Raw genomic sequence first — 17,922 nt, forward strand, 5'->3', positions numbered from 1 at the left:
TAAAATCTGTTTTTTTTTAAAAAAGTACTGAGTGGAGTACTGTGGTTGGAGTACTGAGTTAAATAAGAACTTTAGTTTTCAAGAAATTCACTTAATGGAGACAGAAGTGTGGCTTGATCACATGTCTCCAGAGTCAGGATCTAAACCTTAGTCCCTCTGACACCAAAGTCCTTGTTCTTAGGTCACCGTGAAGGCGGTAGCCAAATCTATGGGCATGGAGGAGATCTTCCAGAGAGAGCTTGTCAAGTGAGAGGAGTAGAAAGCGAAAGGCGAACCTGAATGAGAAAGAATCCTTGGACTCGTCCCATGGCTCTTAACCTGATGTGCGGTTTTATTTGTCTCCTTTTCTGTAGAGGTCCGCATTGCTGCTGTGGAGGCTCTCTGCATGCTGGCCCAATCTTCACCCTCTTTTGCTGAGAAGTGCCTTGATTTCCTGGTCGACATGTTTAATGATGAAATTGAGGAAGTACGTCTGCAGTCCATACACACCATGAGAAAAATTTCTAACAATATCACCCTCCGAGAGGATCAGCTTGACACCGTCCTGGCTGTGTTAGAGGTGAGTCTTCAGTTTGTTACTCGTTTCTTCACCAGTAACTACTGAGTGCCACTTTTTTTTTTAAACTAGGCATTGTGCTAGGTACTGGGGATGCAGTAGTATGTGGGCAGCGCCATTCTGGCTTTTTAGTACCCACCTCTGCCAAGTGCAGAAGACTCGCTGTTAAACAGGAAACTAAAAGAAAGCTTAGAATGGCTGTGATGGGGAAAACACAGGGTTCCCCGAGGATACTGACAGGTTGTGACCTGAATTGTCTGAGGTAAGCTTGGGAGGTGGGGAAGGAGGAAGGACTGCTGTGGTGGACACTTGAAGGAGGAGTAGGACTTGGTGAGACCCTTTCTTAGGAAGGGATGACGCCAGTGGTGGGGGTGGAAGGGCACCAGGGGAGCAGTGTCTACGGATCCAGAGGTAAGAGTGAGTATGATGCATGTGAGGAATTAAAAGGCATTCATTGTGAAGTAGCATAGAGCTGAAGTAATAGAAGCAGGGAGAGAAGTGGTTACAGATAATTAGGGTAGGGGCTAAATAATGAAGAATTCTTTTCAGCCTTTGATTTGATTTAGTTCTTCTAGTGAATCATATGATGTTAAAGCAGAAACGGATCTTAGGGAATAGACTCATTCAACCTTGGAGTTTTACAGAAAAGAAAGTAATTTGTGTGAGGTCACAGAGCTAATAAGTGGCTGTGCCAGGATAAGAACACAGATTAGCCTCCCAGGCTGTACAACTCTGTGGTTCTTGAATTATTTTTCTCAAGTATTGGGATTTTATTTGTGACTACTGAAGCTTTTCAAAATACTAATAAATGAGATTTGGTCTCTGGTTTCTTTTCTGGTTTCGTTCGGTTTGGTTTTGGTTTTTCAGATACTGTGAAAGGGGTAGCTATTGGATGTAGTCATTAGCACTTGTTACAGATTTCTGCTATCTACTTCAGAAAATGGATTGGGTGCTATGATTTTGAAGTTTCCTATCAATTTTCTCAGTTGCTCAGCACTTCTGGTAAGCTCTTTCCTGAATTTTAAGTCTGTATCTATAGTTTTTCATGTGTTTTTTTCTTCAGAAGACAAGCTAGCATTCTGTGCATTGTTCTCCGTGGGTGGGCCCTGCAACCTAGCCCCGCCTTTGCTTTTTTGCATTCTTTTCCACCATTCCTCGTCTTGAACTTTATACTGGAGTCACTCCCCTAATCAGCATGCTTTTCCTCACCGTTTTTCTTTCACTGTAAGTTTTCCCCCTCTGCCACTTTTCTTTTCCTTTTTTAGCCACTTCTCACCTAGTAGACTCATGCGTATTCTCAGGATCTGCATCAGGCAGCATATTCCCTAACCAACCCACAGCAAGTGGGTTAAGTAGCACTCCTTTGTACTCCTGTGTCACCCTGTGTTTAGCATAGATTAGGATGTTTTTTGATTATTTAATTCTTTATTTCACGAGACTGAGAACTTCTTAAGGGGGCAGGATCCTGGCTTCTTTCATGTTTTTATTTCTAGTGCGGTGCGGTGTCTGACACAAGTAGATGCTCAGGACATGTTTGCTAAATATCTGAGCTATGTTCCAAGCAATGTTTTGGTGTACAGAATTGTTCACAGGGCCAAGCCTGCTTATGTATCTCTTATTACAGTTTTCACATTTTCACATCTTATCATTAATGGCAGGTGTTATCTCACCTCCCTGATGACATCACAAGCTACTTGTTTTTCATGTTTATTTTTATTTTTGAGAGAGAGAGAGAGATAGCACATGCCCATGCACAAGCTGGGGAGAGGCAGAGAGAGAGGGAGAGGGAGGATCAAAAGCTGGCTCTGCGATAACAGCAGCGAACCTGGTGTGGGGCCGAACTCAACAAACCGTGAGATCATGACCCGAGCCAAAGTCTGGTGCTCAACTGACTGAGCCATCCAGGCGTTCTGTGAGATTATGAGCTACTTAAAGAGAGTGACCATGTTGTACCCTTCATCGTATTCCTTTCAGGGTTCGATGTAGTAACATACACTTAGTGGATGCTTAGTAAACATGTCCTAGAACAGATCTGCACAGCTCAGCTGTATAACTAGGAATTTCTTAAGAAACACAGTCAAAATTATTTTCTTATTACTTTGAATATAGTTTTTCCAATTTATCAATATAGCTGCCTGCTGTCAGTGGTGGTGATTTGTTCGTATGGGAAGCATTGTGTCTAATGGTTAAGTTCACGGCATGTAGAACCAGACAGATTGGAATCAACCTGTCAGTCCTTGTCTTTGGTCTTCCCTTTTCACCTGGGTTTTTTTGTTTCTGTTTTTGTTGTTGTTTTGTGTTTATTAACCACCTATTATGTGGTAGGCACTGTGTTAAGGAGGATACAGTAGTGAGCAGGAACCATGGTGCTGCTCTCGTGGACCTTATAATTTAGGTATGAGGGAGGTAGACAGATACAACATAATGAAGGTATAGTAATAAGCTGAGTGAGGAGCTCATGACAGAAAGGAGTGAGGTCCCATGGGAGTATGTCATAGAAGCACTTGGTCTGTAGGGGCTAAGGGGGTGCAGCAAGCAGGGAAGGCTTCTGAAGCTGATCTCTGAAGAAGGAATTAGGCTCTCACATGGCAGGAAGAGTTGGGAATGCGGGGTATAAGTCTATTCCAGGAAGAGGAGCAGCAAGTCTAGAAACTGTGGTAGGCAGAAGCATGGGCAGTGGAGGGACCAAAAGAGAGCCTGGCTGTACAGAGAGCACTTCGTGTGTGGTATGAGATTAGGCCTGGAGGTGAGTGGGACCAGCTCTTGCAGAGCTTTGAAAATCATATTAGGTGGGCTGTCTGGGTAGCTCACCCACAAGCTCCGACTCTTGATCTCAGCTCAGGTCATGATCTCACGGGTTCCTGAGTTCAAGCCCCACATTGCTTGTCTGCACAGAGCCTGCTCAGGATGGTGTCTCTCCCTTTTTCTGCCCCTTCCCCACTTGCACCCTCTCTCTGTCTTTCTCTCAAAATAAATAAATAAACTTAAAAAAAGAAAATCCTATTAAGAGAAGAACACCTGGAAGTTATTCAGGGTGTCCTACCAACTTTGTGACTTTGGACAAGTTATTTATTCTCTCTGGTCCTTGGTTTTCTCAAGTATAAAGTGAGGATAATTCCACATATTCATTTGTTTCTTATGAGAATTGAAAGTGAATTCATGTAAAATGCTTGGCATGTTAGTAGTTCATAATATTGATAAAGTCATTCAGAAAAATATTTCCTGATTTATTTTTTACGGAGTCTGATTCTGTGCCAGGTTCTGAGGATGTGAAAGACAGTACTAGTTCTTACCTCTGAGTTGCTCACAGTTTTATAGAGAAGGCAGAAGTATAGATCAGTAATTACAAGATAGTATCAAAGGTAAGCTAAGGAATGACATTCTAGCCAGAGCGATAGCATATGGCCACAGATGAAGGCTGGGAAGGCCGAAATGGCACAGCATGGACAGGGATGTTGAGAAGTTCACGTGGCTCTGAGGGAGAAATGAGCAGAGAAGCGATTGTGAAGGACTTTGTATGCAGTGCTGGGGAGCCTGAGCTTTGCCCCACAAGTGTGGGGAAGCTAAACGAGGTTCCTAAACAGAGCAACGACATGGTCAGATGTGCTTATTAAGAAGCTGGTCCAGGTAACTCTGCGGAGTGAAAAATTGAGAGACCTGCAGGTTGAAGGAGGGTTTCTGGAGAATGAAGAAAACATGTTTCCAACCCATCCTCTGATTGTTAGATTTTGCTATGTGAATACAGACATATTCTTTAAAGTTTTTAATTTCTTTCACGTATTAAGTAAAACTATTTAATACTATAAAACTTATAGGAGAAAACATTTGTGACCTTGGATTAGACAAAGATTTCTTAGATATGACACCAAAACTTAACCCATAAGAGAAGTAACTAAATTGGACTTTATCAAAACTTAAAAGCTCCTCAGAAAGACACTTTTAAGTAATTATAAGAACAGCACAACAACGTAAATGTATTTAATGCTATAGAACTGTACACTTAAAATGTATGTTGACTAAAAATGGTAAATTTTATGTTGTGTTTATTTTACTACAATACAGAGAGATAATGGGATCAGATCAAACATATATAATGCCTTTAATATATACACTGTACAAAAAGGTGAGGGTGGACTTGGAAACAAACATCCATAGAGGGAAGGTGATGTGAAGGCAGAGAGAATGCCATCTATAAGCTAAGGAATGCCAAGGCTACCGGAAGCTGGAGAGGCCTGGCACAGTCTTCTTCATAGCCTCAGAAGGAACCAGCCCTGCTCATACCTTGATTCTGAACTTCAGGCCTCCAGAGCTAAGACAGTAAATTTCTGTTTTTCTAAGCAAAAGGAAAACCTGGTTTTGAAAAAACATACCATAGACTGGCAGAAAATATTTGCAAGACACATCTGATAAAGAATATGTAAAGAATTCTCAAAATTCAATAGTAAACAAACCATCCAATTACAAAATTAGCAAAAGATTTGAACAATACTTAAGCAAAGAAAATAAATAGTGGCAAATAAGCACTGCATTAGTCATCTTTGGAAGATTCTTTATATAATAACAAGTAATGATAATAAATAATCAACTTATTTTGGAAACTTGTAAATTAAGGAATCCAGCATTAATCCTCCCTTTTCCTGTACAAATTGAACTTCATGATAACCAGCTAGTTGATAAGGGAAGTTTCTCTTTATAGAAGTTTTCCATTAATAAATAAAGAAGAATGATAGGACTTGTACAGCAGTTTTACAACTTTAGTGAATTAGTAATCGAGGCAGTGATTACCAGTGGTTACTAACATCACAAAAGAGAAACAGGTGTCATATCGTTCCTGAGGGAAGCACACCGTACCACCTGTGAAGTGGTCTTATAAGAAAAACATCAATCTGATCAAGCCTTTAAATCTAAGTACCATCACAGGATATACAGGGAAATATTACTGGGCGGGAAATGTGAGGTATTTTACATATTAAAAGATGCTTAATGGCACACCTAGCTGACTCAGTCTTTCAGCTCAGGTCATGACCTCATTGCTCCTGAGTTCAAGCCCCGCTGTAACGTGTGGACCTTAGTTGTATCTCGTCTAGAATAAACAAACTTTTTAAGTCAGAGAAATTTGAATATTGGGTGGATATTTGATAATAAAGAATTATTAAATTTTTAGACATGATACTGGTTTTGTGATTTTTTTTTTTTTTTAAGGTAAGGAATCAAGGCACCTGGGTGGCTCAGTCACGTGAGCATTGGACTCTTTTTTTTTTTTTTTTTTTTAAATTCAGGTTAACATACAGTGCGGTATTGGTTTTAGGAGTAGAACCCATTGATTCATCACTTACCTGTAACACTCAGTGCTCAGCCCAACAAGTGCCCTCATTAATGCCTATCACACATTTTGCCCATCCCCTACCACTGACCTCCCTTCCAGCAACCCTCAGTTTGTTCTCTGTATTTAAGTGTCTCTTATGGTTTGTCTCCCTCTCTGTTTTTATCTTACTCTTGATTTTGGCTGAGGTCATGATCCTGGGGTAGAGGAATCGACCCCCAAGTCAGACTGCACTGAGTGTGGAGACTGCTTAAGATTCTCTCTCTCCCCCTCCACCCCTCTCCCCAGCTCATATGTGCTCTCTCTCTCTCTCAAATAAAAAAAATAAATTAATAAAATAAGGAGTCACTTAGAAAATATTTATGGAAATGTGTACAAAAGAAATGATATGATTTCTCTGGCTTCAAACCAGTCTGATTGAGAGGAGTGGATAAAGGTATAGATGAAACAAGATTGGCTATGAGTTAATTGTTGAAACTGAGGGATTTATTATGTCTATTTTTGTATACATTTCAAATTGTCTACATTGAAAAATTTTGAAGAACTGACAACAAATGGTATGGAGACAGCCAAGAAGAACAGAACTGATATGTGTATGTTTCTTTTAGCATTAGGAAGTTGTTGGTGACCTTTCCCAATCATTTTAGTGAGGTGGAGCAGGTGTTGGGGATGGAAGAGGCCATTTCTCTAACACCGCCTTATAGTACTCTCTTTTTATTTACTCTGCTCTAGCCACATGGGCTTCCCTGCTATTTTTCAAACATGCTTCCATTTCATGGTCTTTATGTTTGCTGCTCCCTTTCATTATCCTAGGTAAAATACCCCACCTATCTGAGTATTCTTACCTTGAACTTGCTTTATAGTTTCTCCAGAGTACTTATCACTGTCTGACCTATATAGTTATTTATTTTTGTCTTTTCACTAGAATGAAGCTCCTGAAAGCAGAGATTTGATTTCAGTTGATGTTATGTCCCTAGCACTTGGTGTACATCATAGGTGCTTGATAAATGTTTAATAAGTGTTCAGTAAATGTTGAATTTGTATGAATGAATGAACCAATGAATGAATTATTCCGATCTCAGTTAATTACCTCTTCTGTGAAGTCTTCTCAACTGCTAGTCCCTCCCTTCCCAGAAAGTTGAGAGACTCTGTATCCTGTTGTCCCATTGTAACTTGTACACTCTCCCATAATAAGCTAATCCACAGTGACTGCTTTTAATATCTTTTTTTAAAGGATTCGTCCAGGGATATTCGAGAGGCTCTTCACGAACTTTTATGCTGTACTAATGTTTCAACCAAAGAAGGGATTCATCTTGCACTGGTGGAGCTGCTGAAAAATCTAACCAAGTACCCCACTGATAGGGACTCCATATGGAAGTAAGGACTTTTTGCTCATTTGTTCACTGAGTCCAATAATGTGGTGAATGCACAGTATTGACATTATTCAGTGGCTCATTATAGATTAAGGGTATGACTCTCAATTTTGCCTTCAATTTAGAAACCTGACTCAACTGGACACTCAGGAGTCTAATTCCTAAATTGAATATCACATTTTAGATTATTTATTTGTCCATCCATCTGCCTAGCAGATAATATGTGCCTGCTACCATATACTTACTATGTGCCAAGCCCTGTGGTAAGTGTTAGAGGTACAGAGATGAGTTGATTAGATTCCTTTTCTCCTATATAGTGTTAACCACTTCTTTGTCTCTTTTGCATTTTGTGTAGGATCACAGCCATAGTTACAGAGATTAGATGCAGGACTTGGCACTTTATCTACAAATGATAATCATTTTTTCCCTTGGTTACCTGTACCTTTACTGACTAGAGTCAAATTTACCATTGTTCATGAATTGCTGTTTGAAGAACTACTTGCATACGTTTATTATAAAATGTATGTTATTGTGCCCCACATATTTAAGTCAGCTTATGTGATGAGATCACTCTAGTGGTATAATTTATTGATTTTTCAGAATAATTTGTTACTAAAAATAGAAAAACTGGGTCAGATCAGGTACTTGTAGGATATATTAAAACTGAAAATACCAGGGGAATCTTCAAGGAACACTCAGTCATTTGGGGTGTGGGGGTTATAGTGGGGAAAAACACCTGTATCAGTATCTGTAGTTCTGTGGCAACACAGAACTTGCCTTAACATAAGATATGGGGTTATTACCAGAATATTTATATAAGACTGTCTTTATTGGGTGATTGTAGACAGAAAGCTCTTTCACCTTATAGTGCTCCAAAAGATTTTGAAGTTACCTATTCATTATCATTTGAATTTTCATCTCTTTGCATGAATGGTGGCTTTACTTAGGAATATCAAAAAGAATGTGGTAAAAGAGTAAAGGAATAGTCAAAGTGGCATTTTATTTTTCTTTTTTTTTAGTATATGTGCTGCTGAAGCAAGCACAAGAGTGGCATATTTTTACAACATTTTTAAAGATAGATAAATGAAAGTTTTGAAGAAGGTAGTTTATTCTGTTTATATGACCCAGTCACTGTGCTAGGTGCCGTGGAGAGTTAAAAACAGATTCAACTCAGAGACCTAGCCTTCAAATATCAGGAAGGGCGAGAAGTAGGGAATATGTAGATGAGGAGGTGGATGAGACAGAAAAAATGTTACAAGTCAGAAATGAAGTCCAGTTTTACAGAGGCCCAGGTGCTTGGGAGATCCGAATACAATAAATAGGAAATCAAATAAAGGAGTGGTACCTGGAGGTCAAACTATAAAATTTACAATGTCCCCTAAAACAGAATGAGAAAAGGGTTGAGAGAGTTCAGAAAACTAGTGCAGTAAGTGCTTTTCACATAGGAGGAAAAGTAGAACTGGGGAAACATGTGCTTTCCTAAAAAGATCGAGTATTTGAAGTGGGATACCTATCATACTCCATATATCCATGAATTTGTTCATGGTGTTTGTTTTTTCTCTATTGCCAGTCTACCTATTCTCCAGTCCCTGGTGAACTCCCATCTCCTTTGTGAAACCTTCTCTATCATGGTGATCTCTTCTACCTTTGACAGGTAGAAAACAGAGTATCATTCATTTGGTAGTTCATTAACTTGTAGTACTTGTCATCTTTGCCTGGATCATAAACTGGATCATAAACTCCACAAGAATAGAAATAAGGATTTAATTTCTTTTTAATTCAGCACACCTTCTAAACCATAATAATAGGGGCGCCTGGGTGGCGCAGTCGGTTAAGCGTCCGACTTCAGCCAGGTCACGATCTCACGGTCCGTGAGTTCAAGCCCCGCGTCGGGCTCTGGGCTGATGGCTCGGAGCCTGGAGCCTGTTTCCGATTCTGTGTCTCCCTCTCTCTCTGTCCCTCCCCCGTTCATGCTCTGTCTCTCTCTGTCCCAAAAATAAAATAAACGTTGAAAAAAAAAATTTTAAAAACAAAAAATAAAAATAAACCATAATAATAATAAAATGCCTAATTACCAGTACACATGTAGTTCTTTATAGCTTATAAAGGGTTTTCTTGTAGTCCTAATAGTTAACTAATAGCTGCTTAATAATAGCTAATTGAGTTCTTACTATGTGACCCTTTGCTAAGTACTTTTTATTTATTATCTCATTTAATCCTTACAGCAACTGTATGAGGCAATGATTTTTTAATCCCATTTTGTAGTAAGAAACTTATCTGCCCAAGGCCACAAAGTTATTAATTTTCACGTTTCAGGTCTCTTCTGATTTCAGAACTTCACCCAGGATATCAGTTAGAATGCTTTTGCATTTTTGTAATAGAAAATCTGACTAAAAGTGGCTTAAACAATAAGGTCTAATTTTTTGGCATGACAAGTCAGAAAGTTGTTTTCAGGATTGGTAATTCAGTTTAACAGGATTAGTAATCTGGTTGATTTCTCTGCAGTTCCCTTGGCTTTCTTCTCATTAGTTGCAAGATGGCTGCCTCATAAGATAGTATCTTAAGGCAGAAAAGAAAAGGTATACCTTCTCACACATTTCTCTTTTTATTTGATTAGGAGAACATTCCTGAGAAGCTCCCCACTAGACTTTCCTTCTTGCTCCTTTGACCAGAAATGGGTTACTTTATTACCTGCAAAGCAGTCACTGGAAAATGGGAGTGGGATTGTCATGATGAGTCTAGACCAATTGTTGTTGAGCCCTTGGGCTGGACCTACCTTCTCTGAGCACCTACCTGATATCCGAGGAAAGACAGGGTTTTCTTGGCAAGGAAAATAGGGAAAATGGCTGTTGGTTAAATAACCAGCAGTAATTTATGTCATACTAGCCCTTTAATTTTCATAATAGGAATTGTTTTAGATGAATTAACTGAGTTCCAGAATCATTGAATGACTTATCTGAGGTCACAGAGGTAGCAAAAGTAGATGTTTGAGAATTTGCAATTCTGAATCAGGTTTTCTGATTCCAGTCCCCAGTACTTTTTAAAGCATATATTAAGTTATTAAGGTGGGCTCTCATTTTGTTTGTTTCAGATGCTTGAAGTTTCTGGGAAGTCGACATCCAACCCTGGTGCTTCCCTTGGTGCCAGAGCTCCTGAGCACCCATCCGTTTTTTGACACAGCTGAACCAGACATGGATGATCCAGCTTGTATCCTCTGTGCTTAGGACAGACTCTGCTGATTTAGTGGGGGGTGTTTTGGCATCTTTTTCTGCAATGTAGCTGGGGGTGGGGGTCCAAGTTTATTTTTTTTCATTTCTTTTAGTTAAGAGTATATCCTGAGGGAGCCTGGTAGTTATTACTCTTAGCTTTCATTCATGTTTTCACAGTAATTCACATTTGCTATTTACTACTGCTACTACTACTATAATAATAATAACAATTATTATTATTGTTCTTTTTTTTTTTTTTTTTTACCATTTCTTGAGCCCCTGCTATATTCCATACACCGTTTCATGCCTTATACATTTACTACTGATCTTCCAAATACCCCTGGGAGAAGGTATTATTCCCGGTTTACAGATGAGGAGACTGAGGGTTAGAGAGTCTAAATAACTCTCCAAGCAGCAAATGTGGGATTCAAAGACGTCTTTGTTTTTAAAACCTATGAGCTTTCCCCTTGTGTTACTCGGAGTTTAACTTTATCTGCAGCCTGAGGAGGGGATGTGTTGAGCTAGACTGCAGGATTGCTTTGCCTCTGATACAAGTTCAGTGGGTTTGTGATAACCAGGGAAAGCATGTCCTGCAGTTGTTTTCCAGTAATGGGAATACATTTACATCGGCGCATCCACACTCTCTGAGGGTTCTTTTCTCTCTATAGCAGATTCTTGGTGAGGTTTGGGAGGTATTAATGGAGATAAAGATCAGCCAAGTAAGTGCTTTTGTAAGTTGACCATGTGTTCTCTCTTAATTCTGTATGTTTATTTTCACAGTGTGTTTGGATACATTTTAAACAATCTGTTTAATTGATGTACTAACCATGCCTGACTTTGTGTTACCACTGAGAAAGGCACATCCCAGACCTTACCTCTAAATGTGTGATACTATAGCTGTTTGAAATTCAGCTCATTAGAGGGGCTTTTGGGCTATGTGTTATTACAAATTACACATGATGTATTGAAGTGCTCTGAAATCTGAAGGCCCTTTTACATTGAAAAAACAAAACAAAACAGTAAACATTTTTGGAAACCTGTTATGTTAAGATATTTTTCTGCATAGTTGGAAGATTGTGTTGTTTAGGAAATATGTTTGTCTGTTAGTGAAAGAAATTGCCCCCAAATGTAGTTTAAACAAGTTATGGTATTTACTTTTCTTCAAGGTAAAAGAAATCTGGAGGCACACAGTCTAGTTAGTGCTGGTATAGCAGCTCTGCATTATTCTTAGTGATCCTAGCTGCTTCTTTCTCTTCTGCCATTTTCAATTGTCCAACATTGCTGTCAGAGCTCCAGTCGTCAGCCCTAGGTTCTGAGCAGAAAGCTAGAGAATATTTGGAGTAAAATGAGTATTCTGTTAGCAAAGAAGAATGGATATTGGGTAGGAAAATAGCAGGCACTTCTATAGGGATATATACGGAAGATTGGAAACTATGTTTATCTTTTAATTTCCAATTTTCTCTTTGTTTAAAATTAATATGAAAAGGAAAAAAATCCACACAGTTGAAAGAAGAAACTTCATACTTAACATTCAAAGTCCTACTAATCATAGTAATCGACCATTAGTATTTTGGTGTATTTCTTTTTTCCTTTTTTAAGCCTTGGGATTGTGTTTTTGCTGTTATTTTTTAACATAGTTTATCTCATCATCAAATATCTGATAATAAATAGCTGCCATCATATCCTCTATGTTAGAGCCTGGTTTTTGCACTTATGACAAAGTGCTTGTGATACAGAATTTATACATTCTTCATAAATATGTTTTTCTTCTTTTTTAAGTTTATTTATTTTTGAGAGAGTGCAAGTTGGGGAGGGGGAAAGAGAGAGAGAGAGAATGAGAATGAGAATGAATATGAATCCCAAGCAGGCTCTGGGCTGTTAGCGGGAGCCTGACATGGGCCTCAAACTCACAAACTGTGAGATCATGACCTGAACTGAAAGCAGGAGTCGAATGCTTCACCGACTGAGCCACCCAGGTATCCCCATAAGTACAATTTTTAATGATTGCGTAATACTCCATCAAGTAGATGAAACACAGGTGTATAAGTCATTCTCCTGGTTTGGGACACTTAGTTTGTTCCTGATTATTTGCTATTATAAATGATTCTGTACTATATGATTATTTACTTAGAATAAAATTTGAGATGTAGAATTACTCAACATTCAAAAGGCTCTTACAGTCTAGTGCCAAATTATTATCCAAAGGAATTGTGCCAGAATGTACCTTAGTAGGCCATGTACCAAAAGTTTCTATTTGTTAGTATTCTCAGCACCATCAGGCATTATTTTAAAAAACTTTTGGTAATTGGGGTGGTAATTGGGGTAACTTGGAGATGGGTAATGTATCTCATTGTTTGAATTTTCATTTATTTGTTAGAAAATTGTCATTTAATTGGACTTTTGGGGGTGGGAAGTTGGGACACCGGATTTTGGCCCAGCTCAACCTTTTGTACCTCCAGGTCTCCTTAACCCACTCACGCATCAGACATTGCAGTTTTGGTTCTTATTTTTAATGCTGCTAAAACCTGTCCAACAATGCCAGCATTGTTCTCAGATCATACCTTCAGGCACTATGCCTACCTCCGAGACAGTCTTTCTCATCTTGTTCCTGCCTTAAGGGTATGTTAAAAACAGCTATTGTCATTATTTTTGGTTTTTTGATTTTTGGTCCTTTGTGGTTGTCAAATAGCCAAAAGCAGACTGTATTTTCTCTGAAAACACGTTAGTTCATTCATTCTCTTTCTCTCTTGGGCTCTCTCCCACTGTTTTGTACTTTTGCTTCTATAACTTTTACTTTTTAAGAAGATTCATATTCTAAATGTCCCTGAGTTATTGGTTATGTTATGTTAGGCAAGAAACAGGCATCTGGAATAGCATATTTTGGATCAAGGATTAGATTGTGTAACATTTTAACAATTACATAAAGCCATAATTTTCAGCAAGTTTATTTTTTAATAATAAACCTTTGTTTTTTTTAAAAACCTAGAGATACAGAAAGAAAAAAATTTTTTTAATTAACGATAATAATAATAATAATAATGGCAAATACTTATTGAATGCTAACTGTGTGCAGGCACTTTTCTGAGCTCTTGATTTGTGTTAACTTATTCCTGCTTAGGTGACTCTAAATGACTTTATTTAGAATAATTATATGTACGTGGTTAGAAAATCTTAACTGTAAGTTACAAAAATAAAAGTGAAATCCTTTTTGCTCTCCCCCATCCCTTTCTTGGAGGGTAACTAGCAGTAAGAACAAGAATTATAATTACCATCATATATAAAAATTTATAATTACCATCATTTAAAGCATGCTATATAAATTTATTTTGGAATAAATCATTTCCCTATGAATTGGAAGATCAAATGAAGTTTAAAAATAAATGTGACAACAGACTGATTATTAGTTCCATTTCTATGGTTAGCCCATTTATTTCAGTTAGCAATAGAAAATAATACTATACCATTCTCTTTTCTTTCTCCTTGCTGCTTGTTATATTGTATGGACTATATTCATTTTCTCTCTCTCCATTTCTCTCACTGAAGCTAAGGAATGAGAGAAAGGTTGTTTACACAATTACCTCACCTGTTGTTCCTTTCCTGTATTTGACTCATGTTTTTTTCTCGTTTCTGTGTGTTACCAGAAGCTGAGCCACAGAATTTGATGGCACTATAACACCACTATGTTTGCTTAGTTACCAGGTAGAAAGCTAGTGTCATCGGCTGTTTCTGCCAATATCACACCTCATGAGGACCCTTCCCATCAGTTCCTGCAGCAAAGCCTTGAGAGGGTGTACAGTCTTCAGCACCTGGACCCTCAGGGAACCCAGGAGCTGCTGGAGCTCACCATCAGGTGAGATGTTTTTTTGACAGAGTTAATACTGTTGTTATGCTCAGCTCTTTTGATTTCCAGTGTTGGCCTATACTCACACATGGTTTTATGATCTGTTTATATTTGCATTAGTTTGGAGTTTGAGCATATTTCAAAGAAAAACTCTTTGTGTTCATGACCAGATTGATGATAAGCGCAAAACTCGAAAGTATTAAAGAGAAGCTGTTTTTAATTTTTCTTTCCTTGCATATTAGTTATGATAGGTGACAGAAAATGTAAAGTAGCAGTGACTTAAACAAGAGGAAAGGTTAATTCTTTTTTGTAGGCAAGGCAGAGCTGAGATGGTTATCAGGGTCCTAGGTGCATTTTTTTCTCCATCTTCTAGATCAAGTGGTCTCTGTCTAAAGATCCAAACTCTGAACTATCCCCTCTGTACTCCAGGCTGCAGGAAAAAGGAAAGAGCAGGAGAAGGGCATCATTTCTAACCCCATAAATATATATATATACATACATATGTATCTATACATATACGTATCTATACATATATATCTCTGTGTGTGTATATATATATATATATATATATATATATATATATATATATTTATTTATTTATTTGAGAGAGAGAGAGGGAGAGGGAGCACATGAGCGGGGGAGAGGGATTGAGGGAGAGAGAGAATCTCAAGCAGGCTCCATGCTCAGTGCAGAGCCTGACACAGAGTTCGATCCCATGACCCTGGGATCATGACCTGAACCGAAATCAAGAGTTGGGCACTCAACTGAGCCACCCAGGCACCCCTCCTCACGTCCTTTTAAAGACACTTCCCCATGGCACAAAAACAAACACTCAGATCAATGGAACAGAATAGAGAACCCAGTAATGGACCTACAAGCGTATGACCAACTCATCTTTGACAAAGCAGGAAAGAATATCCAGTGGAATAAAGACAGTCTCTTCAGCAAGTGGTGCTGGGAAAACTGGACAGTGATATGCGGAAAAATGAACCTGGACCACTTTTTTTCTTTTCTTTTTTTTTTTTTTTTTTAATTTTTTTAATGTTTATTTTTGAGAGAGAGAGACAAAGTGTGAGTGGGGGTGGGGCACAGAGAGAGGGAGACACAGAATCCGAAGCAGACTCCAGGCTCTGAGTTGTCAGAACAGAGCCTGACGCGGGGCTCGAACCCACGAACTGTGAAATCATGATCTGAGCCGAAGTCGGATGCTAAACCAACTGAGCCATCCAGGCTCCCCATGGACTACTTTCTTATACCATACACAAAAATAAACGCAAAATGGATGAAAGACCTAAATGTAAGACAGGAAGCCATCAAAATCCTCAAGGAGAAAGCAGGCAAAAACCTCTTGACCTTGGCCGCAGCAACTCATTACGTCTCCAGTGGCAAGGGAAACAAAAGCAAAAATGAACTATTGGGACCTCATCAAAATAAAAAGCTTCTGGGGCGCCTGGGTGGCGCAGTCGGTTAAGCGTCCGACTTCAGCCAGGTCACGATCTCGCGGTCCGTGAGTTCGAGCCCCGCGTCAGGCTCTGGGCTGATGGCTCGGAGCCTGGAGCCTGTTTCCGATTCTGTGTCTCCCTCTCTCTCTGCCCCTCCCCCGTTCATGCTCTGTCTCTCTCTGTCCCAAAAATAAATAAAAAACGTTGAAAAAAAAAAAAATTAAAATAAAAAGCTTCTGCACAGCAAAGGAAACAATCAGCAAAACTAAAAGGCAACCGATGGAATGGAAGAAGATATTTGCAAACAACATACCCGATAAAATATTAGTATCCAAAATCTATAAAGAACTTATCAAACTCAACACCCAAAAAATAAATAATCCAGTGAAGAAATGGGCAAAAGACATGAATAGACACTTTTCCAAAGAAGTCATCCAGATAGATGGCTAACAGACACATGAAAAAATGCTCAACATCACTCATCATCAGGGAGATACAAATCAACACCACAATGAGATACCACCTCACACCTGTCAGAATGGCTAACATCAGCAACTCAGGCAACAACAGATGTTGGCGAGGATGTGGAGAAAGAGGATCTCTTTTGCGCTGCTGGTGGGAATGCAAACTGGTGCAGCCACTCTGAAAAACAGTATGGAGGTTCCTCAAAAAATTAAAAATAGAACTACCCTACAACCCAGCAATTGTTCTACTAGGTATTTATCCAAGTGATACAGATAATGCTGTTTCAAAGGGGCACGTGCACCCCCATGTTTATAGCAGCGCTATCGACAATAGCCAAAGTATGGAAAGAGCCCAAATGTCCATCGATGGATGAATGGGTAAAGAAGATGTGGTGTATATATATACAATGGAGTATTACTCAGCAATCAAAAAGAATGAAATCTTGCCATTTGCAACCACGTGGATCGAACGAGAGGGTATTATGCTAAGTGAAATTAGTCATTCAGAGAAAGACAAATATAATATGACTTCACTCGTGTGAGGACTTTAAGCCATAGAACAGATGAACGTTAAGAGAAGGGAAACAAAAGTAATATAAAAACAGAGAAGGGGATGAAATGTAAGAGACTCTTAAATACGGAGAATAAACAGAGGGTTACTGGAGAGGGTTTGGGAGGGCGGATGGGCTAAATGGGTAAGGGGCATTAAGGAATCTACTCCTGAAATCATTGTTGCACTGTATAGTAACTAACTTGAATGCAAATTTAAAAAAAAAGGACACTTTCCTCAAATTGCATGTTCTAATTTTACTTGCATCCCACTGACCAGAAGTTAAGTCACATGGCCATATAGCTGCTAGGAGCTAGGAAATGTAGTCTTTATTCTGGCTGACCAGTGCTTTGTTAACATTTGGTGGCTCTGATACTTAGGAAAAAGGGGAAGATACTGGGGAACAACCAGCAGAGTCTGCCAAACCTTATTAGGATGTCCTGAATGATAGGAGAAGAACTGAAATCCATTTGCCTTTAGCAAAAGCAATATCCATCTGCTTTTGTAAATAAGGTTTGAAGGCAGAGTTGAGTAGCACCATAGACACTGTATGGCCTACAAAGCCTAAAATATTTACCGTCTGACCCTTTACAGAAAGTTTGCTGACCCTGAAGTGATGCCTCTATCATATTTTGTTTTTTTCTTCTGCTCCCTTAACAGAGTGATTAGTTAAGGGCCACTATCTGAAGTTGTTGGCCCTCAGCCTAGGAAAATAAACTCTACTTTCTGACTCAGCCCCACATAAGTAAACATTTAGGTTTTGTTCTTGACAGTTTGTATCCTGTTGGCACTAAAGCAAGTGCAGAATATATAAAAGCAAGCTTGTTCATCAGCTGCAGTGCTGGCTGTTAGGTGCTCAGTAAACACCTGTTGATCTGAGTTGCCTGCATGTTCTGGTGAGAGCCCTGCTGGGCTTCAGGCTGGTGGGACCACTGTTCTAGGGCTGTGGTTGGTCCTGGACACTGTTTCTAACTTGAGTGCATTCTGAGGAGGGTGGCCAGGATGGTGAAATATCCAGAAAGGAAAGCAGATGGTATAGTAGTTATTGATGACCTACTGTTTTACAAACATTACTGCAGTTAGGTATTGTTACCATTTCACAGAGAAGAAATGGGAATTTGGGGAGGTGAAGCAATTTGCTAGGAAGTAGCAAAACTGAGATTT

General features: G+C 39.0%; 1 protein-coding gene across 2 annotated transcripts in view; it reads left to right on the top strand.

The window, feature by feature from the left end:
* INTS4 (integrator complex subunit 4) overlaps nt 1-17,922 on the top strand; it is a 120,564-nt gene that overhangs the window by 73,566 nt on the left and 29,076 nt on the right. For both annotated transcript variants that reach the window (XM_058687664.1, XM_058687665.1), the window contains 5 exons: nt 354-559; nt 7,114-7,256; nt 10,344-10,459; nt 12,947-13,080; nt 14,154-14,311. In XM_058687664.1, the coding sequence (XP_058543647.1) occupies nt 354-559; nt 7,114-7,256; nt 10,344-10,459; nt 12,947-13,080; nt 14,154-14,311 (757 nt within the window). The remainder of the gene's footprint in view (nt 1-353; nt 560-7,113; nt 7,257-10,343; nt 10,460-12,946; nt 13,081-14,153; nt 14,312-17,922) is intronic.

This window comes from Neofelis nebulosa, chromosome 10 (genome assembly GCF_028018385.1).
Source record: "Neofelis nebulosa isolate mNeoNeb1 chromosome 10, mNeoNeb1.pri, whole genome shotgun sequence".
NCBI lineage: Eukaryota > Metazoa > Chordata > Mammalia > Carnivora > Felidae > Neofelis > Neofelis nebulosa.